This window comes from Lepidochelys kempii, chromosome 3, assembly GCF_965140285.1.
Source record: "Lepidochelys kempii isolate rLepKem1 chromosome 3, rLepKem1.hap1, whole genome shotgun sequence".
Lineage (NCBI taxonomy): Eukaryota > Metazoa > Chordata > Testudines > Cheloniidae > Lepidochelys > Lepidochelys kempii.
The window spans coordinates 106,523,718-106,545,979 of record NC_136382.1 but is presented as its reverse complement, the minus strand read 5'-3'; the positions used below and the strand labels follow the sequence as shown (position 1 = coordinate 106,545,979).

The 22,262-nt window shown below is 44.6% G+C and overlaps 1 protein-coding gene across 6 annotated transcripts in view; it reads right to left on the bottom strand.

The window, feature by feature from the left end:
* The window catches only part of ARFGEF3 (ARFGEF family member 3), a 124,617-nt gene extending 108,948 nt beyond the window's left edge, over positions 1-15,669 (bottom strand). For 5 of the 6 annotated variants that reach the window (XM_073337434.2, XM_073337435.2, XM_073337437.2 and 2 more), the window contains exons 1-2: positions 15,336-15,669; positions 12,890-12,944 (exon numbers count right to left, since the gene is read on the bottom strand). In XM_073337434.2, the coding sequence (XP_073193535.2) occupies positions 12,890-12,944; positions 15,336-15,420 (140 nt within the window). In that variant the 5' untranslated portion in view covers positions 15,421-15,669. Of the gene's footprint in view, positions 1-12,889; positions 12,945-15,335 lie in introns of those variants that run through there. The other variant, XM_073337440.2, reaches the window with a different exon arrangement.
* Positions 15,670-22,262: the final 6,593 nt, after the last annotated feature.

The window sequence follows — 22,262 nt, the reverse complement described above, 5'->3', positions numbered from 1 at the left end:
TCTTTTTGCAAATACAGACTAACACGGCTGTTACTCTGAAACCTGAATCTTAATGGAGTGTGTGTTAGCTGGGCCTCACACGCTTATCCAATCTGGAATTTTGGAAGGGTACCACAGCTAATATCCCCATTAAACATAAAGCAGACAAGCAAAAGAATACAGAAGACAATACAAGAACATTTTCATTTACATAATGTCCACCAGAATCTGAGTTGCCATCACAGAAGTGTAACGGTCCTTGTGGGAAAGACAGACTTGAATAAACTAGTTAATCTACTGTACAACCTAAAGCAACAGAGACTACAGAATTCATATTGGCTATCATAATTAAATAACTGTGAAACAGTCACCCATCTTGAGATAGTTTCTAAGATTATTAGCTGCTTTGCTATGCCCCTTAATAACATCTCTATTTAAATACAGACAGAGTCCAGCCAGCCAGCAGCTTGACACTACTGTCAAGATGAAAGAACATTAGGCACATAATGTACTATTGCTCAGAGGGTAGCAGTACTGTACAAAGGAAAAGGTGAGGAAAGAGCAACAAAGAAAACATACATCACAATATTAAAATGCGTCAGTCTGAGGACAAGGCCAAAAGAAATAACCAGGATGTCCTTAATCTCCAGCGGAGCTTCTTTTTGATACATTTCTAATTGTTTTCCTACCACATCCCTCCCAAAAGCTCTTCTTTCTTTGCACTGTGTGTACGATGGGTAACTGACTCCAGCTAACTCTGTTCTTAAGGAATCTGATGGCACACACAAATCCCAAAGGGCCATTTATTATAAGACAACCAGTATCCTTTATGTATTTATTACCTATTTTATTTGCAGCTATTAAGTTTCTTCAGTGTTTCTCCAAGAGCATAAGAGCGAGATTTAAGAGAGTATTAGCTGAAATAGAGCGTGAATGTGTGACAAGGGTCAGCGAATCCATCCTTATTGGTGAACCTTTTGACCCTAGCTAAAAGATTTCCTGTACATGCCCGGTATGCCATTTTAAAAGGCTAAGAACTTGGTCAAATCCAAACCAGTTCTCTCTAACAATGGAAAGCACTGCTCCGCAGTTAAAGCGATACCCATGACAAATCTTTTTTTCTCCGTCCATTGACTGTCCAGATTGCAAGCTCTTCTGGGAAGGAACCGTCTCTTAATATTTGTCTAGCACAATGGGGCCAGTTGTTGGTTGGGACCATAACTATAATAAATATTTTTTGCCATGCATTCACCGAGTACAATTCAATCAAACATTAACATTTCCATTATGTAAAAAGATTCCGCAATCTGCAATAATTTCTTCCAACCGATCATGACAATCTTAAGAGTTAACTCACTATTAACTACATTGTACAACACAAACATTTTCCATTGCCCCCTCCAGGGTTAGAGCCAGGAGCATATTTAGTGGGAATCTGGACTCTCCACAATAAAGGAATGAAAAACTCTTTCTGGTTAAGTCTCTTGTTTTGACACTTCAAATATTCTTCGCTCCCAGACCCTGCATGATGAGCTGGATGAATTCTATGCTAATTTGTCCACTGTGTAAGCAAACCTGGGGCCATACAATCAAAAAATGCTCAGAGGAGACAAGAGAGGATGAGTTGCATTTCCAATTATTACAGGCTGAGTTTTAAAAGGTTAGTCCTGTGTTTTGGGACTGCATTCAGCTTTAGCAGCAATGCAAACAGTCTTAAATCTTAGCAGATCTAAAGGATGGCTATTAAAATAAACAGAGTTGTTTAAACACCACATTTGCCATGCATTGTGCATTTACACTCACTGGGCCTTAGTGTATTCAACAATAAAAAAAGCATTACTTTCCTAAGCAAACAAGGATTAAAAGAAACCAAACATGCAATGTATTTTCTGTGCATTAGGAAATGGCCTGTTTTAAGCTTTTTTAGTCTGTAAAGTGGGGAGTTTAATATCCCCGTTAAGGCTCAGTGAAATTCAACATCACACAGAATCTGTGGCAGAGCCCAGAATTAACACAGATCTCCCACATCCCTTCCCTGTGCCTTAACCACAGAAACATCCTTTTTCCCCTAAAAGTGTGCAGATCCATCCCCAACATCTCTCTAACACCCTGAGAAGTGGCTGGCTAGCCAGCCCACATGCTATTAAAGGCTGTGATTCTGCCCGGCAGCCTGGGGAAGGCACTTGCAGCTGAATCATGATCAGAGGAGGAGTGTGCTAAACCAAAAGGTACATAAACAAAGAGGCAGAGAAGATAAGATGGAGGTGGACAGCAGCAGACCTGGTTGAAATGAGTCTGAAAAGAGTTACAACCTAGGAGAAGTAAAGGGCTAAGAACTGAGGGGAGGGGTCCACAACCAAACATCTGGTGAATCACAGCTGTTTTGAAGGGAACTAAATAAGGAACTTATCATTTTAAACTTCTCTGCTGATGAATATCAACAAGGGCTATGAAAACAAATGGTCCACGGCCACAAGTGGTCTGCAGACTGTATGAGCACAGAGCCTGTAGTATGCAGCGCACTGTAGACCAGCATCACAGAAATACATCTGACTGGAACTGCAAAACATTTGCCTTTCATCATTGAGAACGATGAACAGCTGCTAAGCTACTCGCCAGGGAGAAGTATTCCTAATGGTCTTATGGAAAATTCTCAGGCTGAAACTGATAGCAATGATAGAAAAATAATCTTTTCCTTGTGTTACATGGATTTCTGTGCCCATCAATGAATCTCCCTCCATCTTAGTTACTTCTAAATTCTGGAATGGGTCATTCCTTCAACAATGATCACTTGTGCAGCTAAACTTTTCCAACCAACATTAAACACTATCCCCCTCTGCTCCCAGGAATGATGGCCTGTAGGACAGGTGAGGCCCATTCTTAATGAAACATTTCTGGAGCTTCATCTACACGGCTGGTGCTAACAACAATTCAGCTGTGCTGGGGCTAGTAATGTTGGGAGCCCTAATGTAGATGGCATTTGTGGCTCCAGGAGCTTTTTCACCATTGTGATGATTAGTAGGGCCCTACCAAATTCACGGTCCATTTTGGTCAATTTCACGGTCATAGGATTTTTTTTAAAAAAAAAAATCTGTATAGCATAGGTTAAAAATACACAAAAGAAAGACCAGATTTCATGATCTGTGACACATTTTTTCACGGCCATGAATTTGGTAGGGCCCTAATGATTAGATATGGTCTGATATCAGTGGGAGGTTTATAAAAAGATCAAGGCCCCTTATTTGTAACTAAATTCTAAGTCGTCATTTATTATTCATTCAGTACCTACCATCACATTCAACATTATTCAGTGGGAAAATATGTTCACATTTAGGATCGCTGCTACTTTTGCCCTTTCCCCTCTTTGCATTCCCTTCCCTCAGGCAATTTCGAATTCCCACTTGCTCTTCCGATCCACTTACTCATCCCATCTGCTAAGTCAGTCCTGATGTTTAAATTGTCACCTTTAGGCTTTAGAGTCAATACCCCAGTGACATTAATAGGCAGTACAGGAGTTCACACATCTCAGATGCATTAATTCAGGCTATCTGCATACTCAGGCAGACAACAGTGCATAAGTTTACAAATGGTTCTCACTAGAAGATTATATTTGCAACCATAAGAGCTAGAAACTTTTTTTTTTTAATTAAAGTTGAGATTCTTTGGAATCTGAATATGCCAAGCAGGCCACAGAAATATGCCAAGCAGGATGGATCCAGCCTGCAAAGTGGGTGTTTGAAACTACCAGGCACACTAATCAGCAAGTCTACGGTGCTGCTGAGAGTTGCTGCCAGATTATTTTTTAAATTTGCTTGGTCACTTTTCCCTTTAACATGCTTTTATCAATTTATAGCTAGCACTGGCAATATCCAGTTTAGTTTTATTTGGGGTGTTGCTGTTGGGGGTGTATAACCTAACAAAGCTCACTAGAAGGAAGAAGGTGGCCACAGTATCATGGTTAGAGGAGGGGCATGGGAGTCAGGGCTCACGAGTTCTGACCTTATCACATAATTGCTTAGGCCAAATTTTTCAAAAGTATTCATTAAATGCGGATGCCCAACATAAAATACCTAAGAGTCTGATTTCTGTTGGTGCTGAGCACTAGTAAATACAGTTGAAATGAACTCACCCTCTCTGAAAAATCAGGGCCCAGATGTCTCTTTACTAAACACCAAAATTAGTGGACAGGTCTGAAAATTTCGGGATATCCTCTCTATGTTCCAGTTTACACATCTCTAAACTGGGCACCATAATACATGGCATAACAAAGTATTGTGAAGTTTAATAAATGAGTGCTTATAACGCATTTGGAGAACCTTTGCTGAGCAATGAAGGCATACTATATTATTCATGAGGCCCTACCAAATTCACAGTCCATTTTGGTCAATTTCATGATCATAGAATTTTTAAAATCCTAAATTTCATGATTTCAGCTATTTAAATATGAAATTTCACAGTGTTGTAATTGTAGGGGTCTTGACCCAAAAAGGAGCTGGCGGGGGTATTGCAGGGTTATTGTGGGGGGGGGTTTGCAGTACTGATACCCTTACTTCTGTGCTGCTGCTGGCAGCGGCGCTGCCTTCAGAGCACCACAGCTGGTGAGCAGCGGCTGCTGGCCAGAATCCCAGCTCTGAAGGCAGAGCCGCTGCCTGCAGCAGCACAATACTAAGGATGGCATGGCATGGCCACCCTTACTTCTGTGCTGCTGCTTGCAGAGCTGGGAACCCGGCCAACAGCTGCCATTCTCCGGCCACCCAGCTCTGAAGGCAACATAGAAGTAAGGGTGGGAATACCGTGTCACCCCTAAAATAACCTCATGATCCCTCTGCAACTCCCTTTTGGGTCAGCACCTCCGATTTGAGGATCACAGAATCTCAGGGTTGGAAGGGACCTCAGGAGATTTTCTAGTCCAACCCCCTGCTCAAAGCAGGACCAATCCCCAATTTTTGCCCCAGATCCCTAAATGGCCTCCTCAGGGATTGAACTCACAACCCCGGGTTTAGCAGGCTAATGCTCAAACAACTGAGCTATCCCTCCCCCCAAACGCTGGTCTCCCCTGTGAAATCTGTATAGTATAGGGTAAAAGCACACAAAAGACCAGATCTCATGGGGAGAGACCAGATTTCACGGTCCATGAGGTGTTTTTCATGGCTGTGAATTAGGTAGGGCCCTAATTATTCATTATGCTAACACCACACACTGATCCATCTCCTACCTGTCACTGTAAAAATTGAGGGTTAGATTCTCAGCTGGTGTGAATCAGCGTAGTTCCCCTGACAGCAATGGAGCTATGCCAATTTACACCAGCTGAGAACCTGAGCATGCATGTCTTCCCCCAGTGCCTCACCACATGCTAGGGGTGGGACACTACTGATACGCAAGTTCCATGTAATAGTTCAGAGCAAGGTCGACAGTGACACTTCTGTGGGTTTGCAGGAGGTAATAAGCCATTAAATACTCATTCTTGGAGAGAAGAAAAGTTAGATGAAAGGAACTTGACATTCAGGTAGTGAAAAACTTGGGGGTTGTGGAAATATACCTTAGAGCTCTGAGGAAATCACTTTAGGAGAAAAAAAAAAAAGAGTAATATTTTCTAATGCTAAATTGCCCGGTCAAGGTAGAAGCATTGTACACATAAAACATACAGGGCAAAAAAGACAAGTCTCCAAAGTGTACTGAGGGGTAAATTTTCGGTAAGGTGGCTTTGCCTTTTTATGTGCACAAAAATTTGCCCCAGCATTAACCCCCTTTAGCTATCACCGATGAAGGTTGAAGATAGCAATTAAAAGAACTACAGCAGCTACATTTCTGCATTAGTAAACTCATTCTGGTTCCTTCCTTTACAGGGGTGCTAGAACAATTTTTATAGTGAGGGTGCTGAGAGCCATTGAACCAAACTTCAAACCCTGTAGATAATGGAACTCACTTCAATCCAGGGGGTACTGCGGCACCCCCAGCACCCCTAGTTCCAGCACCTATGTACCTTTTACTCCACGGTATGGCTCACAGCCCTCACTAAGGGCCCATTTTCTATTTCAGTTCAGTTATTGTTAGTAGACCATTAAATATGACTGGAAATTAGACACTTAATAGAGAAGATGGGATAGCTCAGGTGTTTCGCAATAGGATATAGAGCTTTTCACCCTGAAGATGCCAGTAGGAATCTAGCTCAGCTGAGTAGCAACTAAGCCATTAGAATCAGAGGGCTGGCTGCTGGGCTATATGAAGTTATTAGGGTTGCCAATTTTGGTTGGCTGGATTCCTGGAAGTTTCATCACATGACAATCTTTAATTAAAGATTAATCTTTAATTCCTGGAGACTCCAGGCCAATCCTGGAGGGTTGGCAACCCTTTATCTTAGGCCACTTTCTCTTGGACAGATGTGGCCATTAAAAATAGTCCCTCCATTTTATCTATTTAGGTATTCATAAAGCCCCCACGTGATGATGTATTTATCTTCACAACCCCCGTGAGTTAGGGAAGCATTATCATCATTTTACAGATGGAGAACCGAGTCACAGAGAGGTTAGGTGATATGTCCAAGGTTGCATAGAAAGACACAGCACAACTGGGAACCAAACTCAGATCACTTTCACCCCAAGCCTTCCTGTCTTTCTATTCGATGCCCTCATTGGACAGAATGGGCACGTCGCCTTTCCCACCCCTAGGTGCTGTCCCCTTGGGATAGAGCTGAGCCACATTGACAGAGTAGTGTGAGAAAACCCATGTACATGTTCAGCGGGGAAATGAAAGGCCTCAGTGTCAGGAGCTGGGTATTTTTGTTAGGAAGTAAGACATTACCATTGCAGTCCCTCAACTGGGTTAATTTTCACAGTGGTTTTCAAGGATTTAACCCCTATTAATGTCAAGGGGAGTTGAATCTCCCTACTTTGTGCTGGGAAGATGAACCCCAATGGGTCTCATTTAAACTAAGTAAAGCTGTGACATTCAAGGCTGCCTCTCCTTCCTTAACTCTCCAACTCTGCTGAACACAGCTGGGCTGTGGGGAAAAATACACCTCAGGTTTTGTCCTGTGTAATAGGTATTTCATCTGGGAAGTGCTGAGGTTGCCTTGGAAGAAACCATGATCCAAAAGCTGCAGCAGACCTCACTCATTTGTTGCAAAGGCCTCAGGAAACCATTTGATCTAACATGCCATATGTTCAATAATACACAGGCGCAACCCAACAGGGTGAGCTAAGAATAGAACAGCAGGTGTACATCAAAATTGCCTTCACTTTGCTGGAATCGGGCACATCCTTAATGTTCTTCTAATGTAGTTTTTGTACACTCAATTTCCTTTGTTTTTTTAAGAGTAATCTTAAAGCCAATTGGAGAGCATCCCCTCCACAATGTCAAATCAGATCTCTAGATTCTTTGGGTCCAACATAAACCAGCTTAGCTCCATCTGGCTCACTGGATTTGATATAGTTAGGGCCCTACCAAATTCACGGTCCATTTTAATTAATTCCATGATCAGAGTATTGAAAAAAATCATAAATTTCATGATTTCAGCTAGTTAAATGTGAAATTTCACAGTGTTGTATTTCTAGGGGTCCTGACCCCAAAAGGAGTTGTGGGGGGGGGGTCACAAGGTTATTGTCATGGGGGTTGCGGTTCTGCTACCTTCATTTCTGTGCTACTGCTGGTGGCGGCGACGCTGCCTTCAGAGCTGGAAAACAGCGGCTGCTGGCAGGGAGCCCAGCTCTGAAGGCAGAGCCACTGCCAGCAGCAGCACAGAAGGATGGCATGGTATGGTCTTGCCCCCCTTATTTCTGTGCTGCTGCTGGCGGGGCGCTGCCTTCAGAGATGAGCACCTAGCTAACAGCTGCTGCTCTCCACCCGCCCAGCTCTGAAGGCGGCACAGAAGTAAGCGTGGCAATACCACAACCCTGTAAAACAACATTGCAACTCCCTTTTGGGTCAGAACCCCCAGTTTGAGAAATGCTGAATAGTATAGGGTAAAAGCACAAAAAAGACCAGATTTCTCAGGGCGGAGTGGGAGGAGGGGCAGATTTCACAGTCTATGATGTGTTTTGAATGGCTGTAAATTTGGTACGGCCCTAGATAGATTGTTAGTGAATGCAGTTCTTTCACTGACATTGTAAGACGACTGTATTATTGCCAGAATTTTGTACAGTATTCTTATTAGGCATAATAGTTCACCGAAAAGTGGCATGTAACAGCTCTACTGAGAGCTAATTGTCCACAGGTCGACATAATAATATTTAAGGAGTTATGCTATACAGAACATTATGTTCTTATGGTCTTGGAATTAAGGCAGGACACCAGGAGGTGGCGTGCCTCAGAAATGTTCCTTTCAGGCAAGAGATAACACACACCTATCTCCCTGTCTGGTCATTTGTGTATTGGATTCCTCACAATTTATGCCTATTTGTACTGAGCCACAGGCTAAATAAGTGATTGCAAAATCTATGAGAGGAAGTCTACAAAATGAAACAAACAGCTGGGCATATCCTGTTTATGAATAAAGACAAAGGATAGGACTTGGTATATCTTGGGGGGCAAAAAAAAACCACACTGGATCCTTCACCTAGGAAGCTGATACGTCTGTCTCACAAAAGGAGGGTCACCGCAGCTTAGCTATAAAACGCCACAAGGATTTTGGAGTGAGACAAATTCTACAAGATATGAGAGTATCTAGTCAGTCAAGTCTAGGCTCTAAATGCATGTTAAGTTTGTATTTTATACGTAACCATTTGTCTCCAAAACGTCTACTTGCCATTTCTTGAATCTCTGTCCTTTGTTAAATAAACGTATACCTCATTTCTCCGAAAACAAATCTAAGCACTGTGTATCAAGCAGAGTGGGGATCTGGGGTGGAACTGATAAGCTGGGGTGTACAGTTGCTTTGGGAACAGTGAATCTGTGAATGCTGCACATGACCAGTGGTCCAGGGGCAGGATACTTCAGGGAAAGGTTCGGAGGTCTTGAGGGTGGACTGTGCCTATTCCTAACCTGTAGAGTCACAGCAGAGCCTGCAAAGGCCTAGAGGGCAGTGCTTGTGTTGCCTGCGGGGTAGAGGAGAAGATCCCCAGCAGCCAGAGACAAGGCTTTCTCACGCTAAGGGCAAGTACAAGGTGCCTCACTGCCCTGGGTACTCCCAGGAAGCATCAGAGCATTCAGCATGGCAGCTGGTGTTTTGACACCTAGGGCCCAACACCAAACGTTTTATACACACATTCCATTTTTTATAGAAACAAATAATTACATCATTCCTGATAGATCTGTAGGTTGGATTTCAATTCACCACAGCTGAAGTTGTCAGGACTTCTGGTTCCAAAAAATTAGCATTTGCAATGGAAAAGCCAATTCACATTAATAATGCTGGGGCAAAAGAGTTCTTAAGCGATGATGAGAAAATGAAAAAGCTGATCTGTGGAAAGTCTGGCAATGAGGACAAACCTACGTAACACTACCACAAGGATTAGCGTGAAAAAAAAACAACTACAGTGAGCAAACTATGCCACAGATGGGAAGATAAAGGGCCAGCCTTACTCCTTCCACTTCAGCCATGGCACAAAGCAGGGTAAACTGACCCTAACAGGTCACCTGAAAATTACTCAGGTGTGGTGGAGTTCTCAGCTGGCATGAAGCAGAATAGTTGGCTCCTACCCCAGCTGTCCCCTGCCCTCCATTCTGATACAGACTGCATGTCTGGATGGGAGAGAGTGTCCGTGGGATGAAGCAGAGCAAGATGCACTCTGCCAGTTCTGTACAGACATATGGTTCCACAGGGATCGTATCCACTGGCATAAATCAGAGCAACCTCTAGGCTGCTTTAGTTTGTCCCTGGGCACACGATGAATTATAGAGGCATAACTGGATCTCCGATCCCGCAACTCTACACATACATTTGCCGAGTGCATCTTGGAAGAGTAACAAATCTGTTCCCAGATTCTCAATGTTCCCAATACTTTGCATTTGAAGTTATTAGAGTTGGTTGGAAATTCTGAGAATGCTGATGCATTGAAATTGAAACATTTTGTGGAGTTGGTTTGTTTTTAACAAATTTGCAGTGGAAATCTCTCTGTTTTCCTGCCAGCATGCCCACATGGCTCTTGGCAGGATGGCAGCTTTCTTTGATGGGGGGAAGCAGTAGATGTGGTATATCTTGATTTTAGTAAGGCTTTTGATATGGTCTCATAGGACCTTCTCATAAACTAGGGAAATACAACCTAGATGGAGCTACTACAAGGTGGCTCAATAACTGGTTGGAAAACCGTTCCCAGAGAGTAGTCATCAGTGGTTAACAGTCAAGCTGAAAGGACATATGGAGTGGAGTCCCGCAGGGATCAGTCCTGGGTCCAGTTCTCTTCACTATCTTCATAAATGATTTAGATAATGGCATAGAGAGTATATATATAAAGTTTGAGCACCATACGAAGCTGGGAGGGGTTGAAAGTACTTTGGAGGATGAGATTAAAATTCAAAATGATCTGAACAAACTGGGAAATGGTGAAATTCAATAAGGAAATTCAATAAGGAAAAATGCAAAGTACACCACTTAGGAAGGAACAATCAGTTGCACACATACAAAATGGGAAATGACTGCCTAGGAAGGAGTACTGCAGAAAAGGATCTGAGGGTCAGAGTGGATCAAAAGCTAAATATGAGTCAATAATGTAACACTGTTGGAAAAAAAAAAAAAGCAGCAAACATCTGGGATGTATTAGCAGGAGTGTTGTAAGCAAGACATGAGAAGTAATTCTTCTGCTCTACTCCATGCTGATAAGGCGTCAGTTGGAGTATAGTGTCCAGTTTTGCGCGCCACATTTCAGGAAAGATGTGGACAAACTGGAGAAAGTCCAGAGAAGAGCAACAAAAATGATTAGAGGTATAGAAAACATGACCTACCAAGGAAGAGTGAAAAAATTGTGTATATGTGATAAACAGTAACAGTTTTCAAATACATAAAAGGTTGTTACAAGGAGGAGGGAGAAGAATTGTTCATCTTAACTTCTCAGGCTAGGACAAGAAGCAATGGACTTAAATCGCAGCAAGGGAGCTTTAGGTTGGACATTAGGAAAAACACTGTCAGGGTGGTTAAGCACTGGAACAAATTGCCTAGGGAGGTTGTGGAATCTCCATCATTAGAGATTTTTAAGAACAGGTTAGACAAACACCTGTCAGGAATCGTTTAGTTATTATGTAGTCCTGCCATGATTTCAGGAGGCTGGGCTAAATGACCTGTTGAGGTCCCTTCCAATTCTACAGTTCTATGATTCTATGACAGGGAGCCAACAGCCTGGAAGCCCTGAGAGCTCCAGCTCCTAAGCTCTCATCCCAGGCTCTTCTGAAACTCAGCTAGTGGGCTGCCACTGAGTGGGGCTCCCAGAATCTTGGTTCCCTTTCAGCCCATCAGGCGATCTGATGAGGAACCAGGAACCTGGAAGCCATGTTCCAAATATCTGAGGCCCTCAGGTTAGCCAGGACTCAGAGCGCTTCCAGACACCTGGCTCCTCTACAGCTCACCAGGCAGTCTGACAAGGAGCCAGAACCTGGAAGCCCTGGGAGCTCCAGCTCCCAGCTCAGCCAGGGCAGGCCTGCAGATTCCCAATTGCCCTTCAGCTCACCAGTCTGACTGAAGAGGAAGTAGCTTGGAAGAGTTAGCTCCCAAATTCCTAGGCTTGTAGCTTCTCAGCAGCCTAGGCTCCCAGGGTCCACGGCTCCAGGGCAGTCCACCATGCTGACTGCCCCAGAGCTGGGTCACCTGTCCCTTTCATGGGAGATTGTGAAATGTTTGAATTTTATTCCAAATCGGAATGAAATCAGCTTTCAAAATATCAAAATCCTCCGCAAAATGGAATTACCTTTCCCCAGCCCGCTGTACCCTATGCCAGACAATCCGCATACACCTCCAGACGATTGTAAGGGGGAAAAAAACATGCCACTGACAGTGAATTTTGAAGGCAAGCTCAGAGGTTTAGGGTGCAAGATGGCTCACAAAGGGGGTCTATAACTAGGCTTCTTTCTGAAAAAACTGCTCCCTCTGCTACAGCTCCAGTCACTTGGCAATGCTAGTGCAGGAAAGGCTCCTATGGCTGCTGCTATCGGTTTTAAAACCATTCTATTTGGCCCTGTTCTGACCAAGTTTCAATGATGTGGTAGTAAAAGCACTGGCAGCTGCCAGAGCCATGTCTAGCCTAGCACTCCTGATGTCGCTACCACCCGTGCAACTGCACCTGGGATAACAATGCAGCGAGATCTGTCAGGAAAAAAAAAAAGTCTTGTGTTGACAAGGTAAAAGCTTAGACTTGCTAAGGAACCCTAAAGGAACTTATGAACTAAAACTCAAACTGAAATGACAGACCAGGGATTTCAAACCTAAAAAGTGACCATTTGGAAACAATATTTCTTTTCTCAATTTCAATATACTGCTTGGCTAACAGTGAGAGTTCACTGCCACTTTATAATATGGAAGACCGAATAACTAAAATAATAATACTTAGCTCTTATATAGCATTTTTCATCAGGCGATCTCAAGGTGCTTTACAAAGGAAGTCAGTATCTTTATCCTTGCTTTTGTTGAACTTACTGAGGCACAAAATGATTCAGTGACTTGCCCAAGGTCACTCAGCAGGCCAGTGGCAAAACCAACACTAGGTTTCCTGAGTCCCAACCCATTGTTCTATCCCTAAGACCACACTGCCTGTCCCAATCTAATTTCCAGCACTCACTGAATGATCCAGATTTAACAATACAGTATATCAGACTGAAAGGAGCAGTGAGAATAAGCAGGCTTCCATCATGAGTGTCATCCTGCCACAGTCCAGCTTTCCTTTCTCACTGAACATCAGCAATATACTTCTGTCCGTTTCTGACCATTTTTGTAGGCTTTGCCAATACCCATGGCGTCACATGATCCAAGACATTTATGTTTCCTTACCTCAGCTTGTATGGAGGGATCTTGGTAGCAGCAGCATCAGAAGATTCCAAAGTTTCTGTATGAGTGAAGGAAAGAATAAGAATGTTAAAGGAGACAATGTATTCAGGATCTAGATACTGTACATTTCCACAGTTTTGAATTATTGTTCCCAAACCTGACTCCTATCAATAGCACTGACAGTTAACTTACAACTTATAATTTCAAAAAATTCTCTGTGGGCCTCATCCTGTGTGAGGTATTGAGTGCTTTTCTCATTGTAGGGAACCCTTCTAGATGTCAGCATGGTGACATATACAGGACCCTGGAACAGGGTAGTCTATCTACAAACTTGCACCAAAACAGCAGCAGCTGTGGATTAGAAATGATTTAATTATTTCAGTCCAAGTCTGTGTGCGGACACTGTTCCAAAATCAGCTTGTATTAGGTGAATTGAAATATACTGTTTCTTTTGTTTTTTCAGTGCAAATATTTGTATTCAAAAATAAAAAGAAAGTGAGCACTATACACTTTGTATTCTGTGTTGTAATTGAAATCAATATATTTGAAAATGTAGAAAGCATCCCAAAATATTTAAATAAATGGTATTCTATTATTGTTTAATCATGCAATTAATTTTTAAATCACTTGACAGCCCTTGTATAGATCAACCCCACCACTGACTTATGTTGCTTGAACTCTCTCTCGAGTCACAACCTCTCTCTGAAAATTTGTGTGCAGCTCATTACACTTGGTTCATTTTCACTAAAACAGGCACTCGTTTTATTAGGTAGTTAACAAGGTATGTGCAGTGAGGTGCTCTCAGAACTGACCTCTTACCACAAATTAGTGGTTGAGAAGTCACAGTACAAAAAAGTTGCATTGTAACAGAAAGCACATTCATCAAAGGACACCTTATGTATGAGCTCACTGAGAACTAAGAAAAAATACTTCCAATGTACTGTACTTGGTATACAGCCCAACCAGCCTTATCCTTGTATGGAAGATATATATTTTTAAAGAATTCAGTGTTATCGTAGACCGAATGGTTGCATGTTATTAAAACAAGCAGTGGTTCTGCAATCATCTTGTTTGCTCAGCATCTCTATTGCTGGCACTTTAGACTAGTAAAATATTCCTTCTCTTTCCAGTGAAATAACTTAAGGGTCTACCAAATCTTACTCTCAAAGAAAGGTGTTAATAATTCCAATGTGATCACCAAACACACAGTTCCCTTAATATAAACACTAAAAAAATCCATAAAATATGCTTACGGTGGTTTGAGTCTGGAAAGGGGAAAACTACATATCAAATGAAAAGCAAATGAATAGCTGTTTATACACGTATTTATATTGTGCCACTCACAGTCCTGTCTAGGTACCAATATGAAAATATGGATTTCCTCTGAAATCACTGGGCTCTAGCAAAGCACGGTTTGGCCACACAGGGCAACCTGTACTTTTAAAAATGACATCAGATGATTGAATCACAACATATACATTTGAGGGATAAGAATAAGTAACCTGCCAATGAAACGTAAGTGTATTCATTTTTTATTCTCTCTAGTTTTAACATATCATGTGATTCACAGCAATTAGAATGCATCTGAACTTGAGATGATGATGCACTGAAAATAGTAAAATCAAAAGCATTTTTTTTTTTTTTTACAAAAGGGACATTAGCTTGAGAGATGAGTAATTCCTCTACCCAGAAGTACTGCAACCTCAACAGCTGTCCTCATTAAGTCATTATATGTCCTTTTCAAATTTCATTAGCAGTAGTTAACAGCCTTTCATATGTTAATAGCTAACCCTATACAGTCTATGCTGGACCAGGTCAGCTCCCCAGTGCTGTGTCAACCAGGCACTCTTTGGGTCATTCCCTTCTGAACAGTTTTACAACGAAAGCCTGACAAAAGAATTTACTTACCTGGCAACTAAGGCAAATGCAATAAACCTAATTTCAGTAAAACCAGTGATGCTACAAGTGCAAGGAAACTGCCTGCAGTGGGCTCACATCAGCCTTCCAGCAGTGGTGAACCACTGAGTCACATACCTGCAAGCTCATATATGCAGCTCGAAAAACAGATCATTAAAAGCAATCCTACTTAAGCCTGTCTGCGCCCCGGCTGGAAAAGGAAACACTGCAGACAGCTCGGCTTTCCTGAACGACTGGAGCTCACGCTGAAGACCAACAAATCGATAGCAATATGTACGTTAGAGCCTCCAAAGGGGGGTCGGGGGGAGGTAAAAATACTTTAGCACAGCTATGGCTTGGGGTGCCTTTAAATCAATGGGGGAAAGGTAGAGATTTCGCAGGCACCGCGCGTGCACGGGGGGCCGGGGGGGGGACACTGCAAATACATTAACAGCGTATCCATAATGGGAGCCGGGCGAAGCAGGGGGCTGCCTGCGCTCTGTCGCGGGGGCGGGATGGGGCAGGCGCCCCCTTGCCTTGCCCGCTTCCTTACCAATGGCCCAGCCGCAGCTCTCCTTGATCGCTTTGTGTTTGTTCCCCGACGCCTCCTTCTGCAGCTTCCTCAGGATTTCTTCCATCTTGGCTCCGCCAGGGACGCTGCACCCCGCGCCAAGGAGACGGCGGGGCAGAGAGCGGGGCTGGCCCCCGGGTCCGGCTCTAAGCGGGGACGGGGCGCAGCATCCCGCGCTGGGCGCGCCGCTGCTGTGGATGAATCACGCTGAGCTCCATGACGGAGACACGTCATGTGCCGCCGCCTCCCCCCCCACCCTTGCCGGCTTCCCCGGCGGGCAGGTCCCTGCGGTGCCGCCGGGCTGCGGGAGGCGGCGCTGCGGCCGCGAGGAGGCCGAACCCTCAGCCCCGCCCGGCGGGGCTCCGGGAGAAGGTGGCCGAGGATTGGCTGGCCGGGGAGGGGGCGGCCCACGCCCGAAGTGCGGGTCTCTCCGCTCCAAACCTAGGGCCCTGTGACTAGGTGGCTCAGGGGCGCGGGGGGAAAAGCCGGCTCTGAGGCACAGCCGAGGGCTTGCCGGCAGCACAGCCGCTTCCAGCCACTCCCTTGACGCCTTTGAGGCGCGGTGGGTGCTGTCCGAGGGTCTCTGCTCGGTGACCCCGTCCGGTTCCCTCCGTCTGACCCTTTGATTGAGGGGAAGAGGGAGAGACCCAGCCCCAGCCCTTGCCACTGTGGATACCATCATTACTGTCATCTAGGAGGGGCCCTTTCACACCTGAGTGGACGTCCTGTCCTCCCCCCACCCCAAACTGCCCGCCCTGCAGCCATGCCCATATTGTCGGGCGCTCTCAGGAGAGGAATAGTTGGTGACACCGGGCGTGGCCCTAGGTAACTCGAGGGAGTGGAAGACCATGAGTGTCGAGGAAGCCCCCCAACTCTGAACACTTCTCTCCCCTGAAGGCTGCTGTGTTATACATTGCGTTTGCTTTTGTTTTGTTGCATAGTTTTGTTTTATCTTCTTTGGTGATTTGTGTAAATGTGTTACGCAAATAAATTTTTTTCTGCTTCAAAAAAAAAAAAAATAAAAGACAGCACAGCCCCTAGCCACAGTGAACTGTCACAACGCTTGTTGCCATTCCCTGCGCATTTCCAGCCCAAGGTGGTCGCCTCCTCTTGCCGTCCCTGTGTGCGCCAGCAGCATTGAAACGCTCTCCCTGGAGATTACTTAGGGCACTAAGAAACCCCCGGCCTGTTTTCATTGTGCATTTAGGGTCGCCTAACCCTGCTGCCTTTGATGTCGGTGGCCAAAATCTCACCGTTTTCAGTGGGATAAGGAGCAAGCCGTAAATACCTAACAATTCCCTGTTGTGTGCTTGCGGCATTAGTTTAAAGGAATAGTGTCCATCTTGAAACCATAAGTTGTAAATAAAGCATAAAAATGCCCATACTGGGTCAGAGCAAAGGTCTATCTAGCCCAGTATCCTGTCTCCAAGTGGCCAATGCCAGGTGCGTCAGATGGAGTGTACAGAACAGGGCAGGGCAATTTTAGAGTGATCCACACCACTGTCTTCCCCTCCCAGCTTCTGACAGTCACGGGCTTAGGTCCCCAAGCCTGGGGTTGCATCCCTAACTGTCCTGGCTAATAGCCATCAGTTGACGGACCGATCCTTCATGAACGTATCTAGTTCTTTATTAAACCCAGTTTTATTTTTGACTATCACAACATCCCATGGCAATGAGTTCCACATGTTAATTGTGTGTTGTGCAGAGGTGAAAGTAAGCCGGTACGTCCCGGTACGGCATACCGGTAAGAGCCAGTGAGCCGTACCAGGACCGGCTTTCCAAGAGGGCAATTTAAAGCCCTGGGGTAGTGGCAGTGGGGCTGCGGCGGGGATTTAAAGGGCCCTGGAGCTCCAGCCACTGCTATCCCCACCCCCAGGGCCCTTTAAATCCCGGCCTGAGCCCTGCTGCCTGAGCCCTGGGGTAGCAGTGGCAGGGCTCTGGCGGGGATTTAAAGGTCCCCAGAGCTCCAGCCACTGCCACTGCCCTGGGGCCCTTTAAATCCCGGCCTGAACCCTGCTGCCTGAGACCCAGGATAGCGGTGGCAGGGATTTAAAGGGCCCTGGAGCTCCAGCTGCCGCTATCCGTCTGGGGCCCTTTAAATCCTGGCCTGAGCCCTGCTGCCCGAGCCCTGGGGTAGCAGCAGTGGTGGGGCTCTGGCAGGGATTTAAAGGGCCCTGGAACTCCAGCCCCCGCTACCCTCCTGGGACCCTTTAAATCCCCGCCTGAGCCCTGCTGCCGAAGCCCTGGGGTAGCGGCAGCGGGGCTCCGGAGGGGATTTAAAGGGCCGGGGTGGGAGTGGCGGCTGGAGCCCCAAGCCCTTTAAATTCCCGCCTGAGCCCTGCTGCCCAGTCTCTGGGGTTGGGGTAGGAGTTGGGGGAGGGGGCGCTCTGGCAGGGATTTAAAGAGCCCCGGAGCTCCAGCCACCGCTACTGCCCCGGCCCTTTAAATCCCCGCCGGAGCCCTGCTGCCGAAGCCCTGGGGTAGTGGCAGTGGGGCTCCAGCGGGCATTTAAAGGACCGGGACGGTAGCGGCGGCTGGAGCCCCGGAGCCCTTTAAATCCCCGATGGAGCCCGGTCACCACTACCCCAGGGCTTGGGCAGCAGGGCTCAGGCGGGGATTTAAAGGGGTCGGCGCTCCGGCAGCTGCTACCACAGCGGAGCCCCAGGCCCTTTAAAGCTCTGCAGAGCCCAGAGCCCCTGGTAGCGGTGGCAGCCGGGAGTCCCCAGGGCTCCTCAGTGATTTAAAGGCCCTGGGACGCCACTGTGGTAGTGGCAGCTGGAGCCCTGGGCCCTTTAAATTGCCCCCGAGCCCTGGGGCTCCCAGCTGCCTCTGCAGCTGGTAGCTCGGGGGTGATTTAAAGGGCCCTGGGCTCCCAGCTGCCACTACTGCAGCTGGAGCCCTGGCCCTTTAAATCAAGATTTAAAGGGCCCCAGGGATTTAAGGCCCTGCCTCTTCTGGTTGAGGCCACGCCCCCTTCTCAGGGCTCCGGCATACCGGTAAGTCCTCGAACTTACTTTTACCCCTGGTGTTGTGTGAAAAAGTACTTCCTTATGTTTGTTTTAAACCTTCTTCCTATTAATTTAATTGGGTGACTCCTAGTTCTATATTGTGAAAAGGTGTAAATAACACTTCTCTAGTCACTTTTTCCACACTGTTCATTATTTTATAGATTTCCATCATATCTGTCTCTTTTCTAAGCTGAAGAATGCTCACCTTTTCACTCTCTCCTCATAAAGAAGCCATTCCATACCCTTGATTTTTTTTTTTTTTTTTTTGCTACCCTTCTCTGAACCATTTCCAGGATTTCCTAGCCTGGGAGGAGACAGAAGGGGATGGACTGTGGCCGGAGAGCGAGCATGGTTGGCTGATCTCATGAGCAGAGCATTATGATATTTTCTGTCTTATTTTCTATCCCTTTCCTAATAGTTGCTAACATTCTGTTAGACTTTTTGACTAATGCTGTGCCCTGAGCAGAAGTTTTCAAACTATCTGCAGCATGTGTATTTATGTTCCTTATCAAATTCTTTCACCATCAAAAATCAATGTGTATTTTACCAATCTAATGGTCTGGTCACTGCTGATGTTCTTTGTTTACCTTGTGTTTTTTGCTTTGTTTGACTATGAAAATGAGTAAGGACAATTTCATTTGTTTATAATCAGTTTCACTGACATATATGTAGTGCTCCAAAGTTTGGGGTTGAAGCATTGCAAAGCAATGTTTAAGAAAGCTGTAGCTCACGAAAGCTTATGCTCAAATAAATTTGTTAGTTTCTAAGGTGCCACAAGTACTCCTTTTCTTATTGTTTCCATTGGGCATCTTTTAAAAGTTGTGTATACATTTGTCTTGGTTTTAGATTTTTTTAAAGTTTGTTTTATAGCATTTACTCTGGAGCCATATTTAGGTTACCATGTCTCTTTAAAATAATGAGTAATTTAATACCTATCTCTTGTATAACACTTGTTTTTTGTGACTGTGTTCTGTACTTGCAGGAGTCTGAATTGTTAGATAACAATTATTATTTTTTCACTCTAACCACTATGTCTATAAACATGCTCTCTCAATGATGTAAGCTACTCTCCCAGCTTCCTGCATTATAGCAACACACCAGTACTGCTATAATTCAGATACCATCAAGACATCTGTTTTAGAGGACTTAGATTTGACCTTTAAATTGCTGTGTTTAGTAGGATTTCTTTGAAATTTGGTGTGCCTCAGGAGGGTGCAGGGTAAGATTAAAGATGCAGATTTGGAGTCATTTGAGCCAGGAGTTTAGGAGATTTAAACCCCCCTCTGCCCCCAGAAAGCCATTTTTAAAAAATATTTCTAAATAATTTGTTTTTTTGCCTAGAGCTAAAGATCAAACTAGTTAAGTCCCAGGCAGACTGTGAAGAGCTACAAAAGAATCTCACAATACTGTGTGACTGGGCAGATGAAATTCAATGCTGATAAATGCAAAGTAATGCACATTGGAAAACATAATCCCAACTATAAAATGATGGGGTCTAAATTAGCTGTTACCGCTCAAGAGAGAGATCTTGGAGTCATTGTGGATAGTTCTCTGAAAACATCCACTCACTGTACAGCGGCAGTCAAAATAGCTAACAGAAGGTTGGGAATCATTAAGAAAGAGATAGATAAGACAGAAAATATCATACTGCCTTTATATAAATCCATGGTACGCCCACATCTTGAATACTGTGTGCAGATGTGGTCGCCCCATCTCAAAAGATATATTGGAATTGGAAAAGGTTGAGAAAAGGGCAACAAAAATGATTAGGGGTATGGAACGGCTTCAGTATGAGGAGAGATTAATAAGACTGGGACTTTTCAGCTTGGAAAAGAGACGACTACAGGGGGATATGATAGAGGTTTATAAAATCATGACTGGTATGGAGAAAGTAAAGAAGGAAGTGTTATTTATTCCTTCTCATAACACAAGAACTAGGGGTCACCAAATGAAATTAATAGGCAGCAGATTTAAAACAAACAAATGGAAGTATTTTTTAACACAACACACAGTCAGTCTGTGGAACTCCTTGCCAGAGGATGTTGTGAAGGCCAAGACTATAACAGGGTTCAAAAAAACAAGATAAGTTCCTGGAGGATAGCTCCATCAGTGGCTATTAGCCAGGATGGGCAGGGATGGTGTCCCTAGCCTCCATTTGCCAGAATGGGACTGGGCGACAGAGTTTGGATCACTTCATGATTACCTGATCTGTTCATTCCCTCTGGCGCACCTGGCATTGGCCACTGTTGGCAGATAGGATTCTGGGGTAGATGGACCTTTGGTCTGACCCAGTATGGCCATTCTTATGTTCTTATGATGAGGCGCAGCTCAAAATGGTCTCAATCTGTCAAGTTTTACACAAGGTAATACATGGCACCCATTAAATCTTTGGGGGACCCAAATTGAAAACAATATACACATTTTTACACTGCTCATGAAAAAACAGCTAAAAGGTTTCTATTCCCACCATTTTATATATATAAAACTTGGCTCTTGTAAGTGTTCTAAAATCTGAATGATTAATTAGCTTGCTTTGAAATTTGGTGTCCATTATAGAGGCACAGGGTAGCATTAGTGATCCAAATTTGGGATCATTTGACTGAGGGGTTCCTGAGTTAAAGGCCCCCTGAAAAACTGGCTACCTTCTCCTCTACCTGGAGAACTCCCTCCTGTTCATTAGCTCCTCTGACAACTCAGGAACTGGCTTTTTAAACCCCTGTTCTTCCTGAGTAGCCCCGCCCCCTGGCTCAGGGTTAATAGGTGCTAAAGGGCTTAGGGATCAAAGCCTCACTGAGAAGCGCTGAGCCTTGCCTAGCAGGCTGCTAGGCTTAGCACATGGCCCTCCAAACCAACAGACCACACTATATACTTCTGTAGAGCAGCAAGCACACAACAAACAAACAAACTTAAGGACAACAAACTCACCCCCCAAGAATCACATAGTCACTCTTTTACACAGAAAACTCCCCTGTTAGCTGCTCCTGTTCACTAGCCATTGAATAGAGAACCATTTCAGACACCGGTTCCATGGGACTACTACTCCCTCCTGTGAGTCAGCTAGAAGAGCTGAGACAGCATAATGTGGGGCAGTAAATTGTGCCCTTTAAAGAAATGCAGTAATTTACTTCACATCTGGAGTAAGGTTACCAGGGCCAAGGCGTATCCCACTCCTTTCCTTTCTACACTCACCTGTTCAATGGAAGGAGTAGCATGCATGCAGCATCTACTTATCCCCTATGCATTGGAACCCAAGATCTGGGGAGGCCTTGCAACGGTGGCTGCAGTCTGGCTTTAAATGAAAGTGTTTTAAGTACAAAGTGAAGGGATTTATGGGTATTTAAGATATGGAGATATGGATATTTATTTCTAACATTCATAAATTCATTAATAAGCCCAGCCTCTTTAGCGTTAATCCTCCCCCACACTTCCAAAACCCCCTGACCACCACCCAAACCCATCCCCATGTTGCCTTCCTCTCCCCTTACAATTACCCTGATTCTTCACTTCCAAAATGTATTCAGCCTGTTTGTGGCTGTGTGCTGAGGGTTCAAAGTTCATTAGACTGACTGTATTATTTGTTTTTGGAAGCACTGGCACCCACAATTGTCCTCACCACGCCAGAAATAAAAGAAGGCACAGTTTCTACCTCACAACAGGTGGGATCCAGAAAGGGACTTTTTAAATTTAGGTATGAGTCTTTATATTTAAACTTTATATTAAAAATATACACTTCTACACCAAATAAACATTTTATGTACAATTGAATCATATATAGCGTATTATATTATACCTCTCTCATATCTTCCACTTTGCTTTGGTTATAATGTTTGAAGAGGATTAAATTGCTTGTTGTCCATTTTGTTCTGTATAACTGGATGGACGGAGAATTGTGGTAGAAAGT